The sequence below is a fragment of the Gavialis gangeticus genome, unplaced genomic scaffold (assembly GCF_001723915.1).
Source record: "Gavialis gangeticus isolate Ggan-Ray unplaced genomic scaffold, GavGan_comp1, whole genome shotgun sequence".
Taxonomy (NCBI): Eukaryota; Metazoa; Chordata; order Crocodylia; family Gavialidae; genus Gavialis; species Gavialis gangeticus.
This window is the reverse complement of record NW_017729031.1, coordinates 108,086,571-108,088,557: the sequence shown is the minus strand read 5'-3', so window position 1 is coordinate 108,088,557 and position 1,987 is coordinate 108,086,571. Positions and strand designations below refer to the sequence as shown.

Sequence of the window (1,987 nt, the reverse complement as noted above, 5' to 3'; positions counted from 1 at the left end):
CTAGGCTGCATGTTGGCAACCAGATCAGTATCGGCCAATATGACCCATTAATAATCAGCTACTGGTATTAACCCCAAAAATCTTTATCAGTGCACCCCTAGTATTTTTGGATTTTTCCCAGAGTTCATTGCTGAGTGGATTGGAGTAGCTGGTTCTCATCACTGTTGATGCATAGGAATGAGCATCTCTTGAATGATTCCCTGACTTCAGCATTTTTGAACAAGGAAGGCCAACCATTTCTTAAAGCCTCTGCCTAAAGCACTTGACTGGATGCTGCAGCTTTCATTCTTAAAACTAAAGATTCAATATATAAAAGTTAATATTGTTGCAACGTGTAATATATTACACTGGAGCAGGGAGTTTGTAGTAAAACTAGATATAACCTAGCAGGGGGTCCGATTCCATGATCTACTAGATCCCATCTGACCCTAGAAATCTATGAAATCCCTTGCATGCATCTCTTCCTGTCAAACCAGAACAATGGGAGGCACTGCCTTTTGAAAGATGAGGTTGATATGGTCACATTGGTAATGGGCTGATGCAAGGCTACTGAACTACGTGAGACTACTGGGATCTATGCAAAAGGAGGTTATTGGGCATCACTACAGAGGGCCATTGGACAGGTATAAGACTGAAATGGAAACTGAATTCTCTTATAGGTGGCTCACTTGGGCAGCTAATTAAGCAGACGGGTTATTTGCCGGAGGACAGAGCCCTCAGTTACCTGGAGCAAACACTAGAGGGGCTGAAGCATCTTCATGCTTGCAACGTTCTGCATGGAGATGTAAAAGGTAGAGTTGCATTTCAAGCACCCTTTTATTCTCTCTCCTTTTTCTTTTAACAAGCTTTGAGTGAACAGGTTTCTGTTAATTCCACATCACTCTTGGGTAGTGTAGTGGGACAGTTTACTTGTCTTTTAGCTCAGTACATTCAAGCTGAAAGCTCCATTTTCATTACAAATGCTACAGTTTTAAGGCTTCTGTTCCTTGCTCAGATTGGCATGACTGGCTGTTTTGCCCTGGGTGGTCCAGGGCTGATAAAAAGGGACTCTACAGGTTAGAACTGAGAGGTATTGGCAAAGTGGTGCACAGCAGCAGCTCAGCAGACTAATGCTATCTGCTTACTTTCATGAGTAGGTTTGGGCTCAACAAAGACTAGCTTTTTGGCTCTCTTTGCCCAAGGGTGACACGTGAAAATGAGCTTGACCTTAAAACCTTCTAATTGACAGCGGACAATGTACTCTTATCCAGTGATGGAAGCAGGGCTCTCCTCTGTGACTTTGGTCATTCTGCTCACCTTCATCCGGATGGCTTGGGGAAACGCTTGGTGACAGGTAAGGTCTGTCTTCAGTGTTCAGGAGACTTTCTCACTGAGCCAAGTACTTTCTGTCTCTTGTACCTTGTACGTTCTCCACTATCAGGCCAGCCTTGCCACTGCAACATGTCTGCTGGTTTAACATGAAGCAGCTTTGATCCAGAGGTTGGAAGCAAAGCAAGAAAGAAGAAAGCAGCATGCTATAAATTTGGACACTAACCATGAGTGAGCGGTGCCTCCTGAATCTGGGGGGGGGCACCTGCAGAAGCTGCTGACAGCGGCACCAGCCCCATCAGGGGGGCCACGTGCACCCCCCTACCAGTCCACCTATGATGCCACTTTCATCACTGCAGTTAAAACGTGTTGCTGTCTTCATGATAACTTTACTGGCAATGGGTTTCTTTTATGCCTGGAACTTGATCTCAGGCTCCTAACCCAGATGGTGGCTTTCTCTAGTAAAATGAAATCAATTAATCTAAATAGTTGTCTGTTTTGTGTTTTGAAGAGAACCTTTAAAAGCTTTTTCTTTTTTAAACAGCTGATACTATTTTATTGTGTCAAGCACCTGAGCCCCTGTGGTGAAACATTGGCCTCCTTGACATGAATAATTTCTTTAACTTCAGTGAAGGCCAGGAGTTCATCCTGCCTTTAAACATGTGTGCCTGTTCCAGCT

General features: G+C 44.2%; 1 protein-coding gene across 1 annotated transcript in view; it reads left to right on the top strand.

The window, feature by feature from the left end:
- Window positions 1–1,987, top strand: part of MAP3K14 (mitogen-activated protein kinase kinase kinase 14) — a 39,485-nt gene that overhangs the window by 23,034 nt on the left and 14,464 nt on the right. Inside the window, exons 7-8 of the mRNA XM_019523543.1 lie at window positions 660–791; window positions 1,229–1,333. Of these exons, the coding sequence (XP_019379088.1) occupies window positions 660–791; window positions 1,229–1,333 (237 nt within the window). The remainder of the gene's footprint in view (window positions 1–659; window positions 792–1,228; window positions 1,334–1,987) is intronic.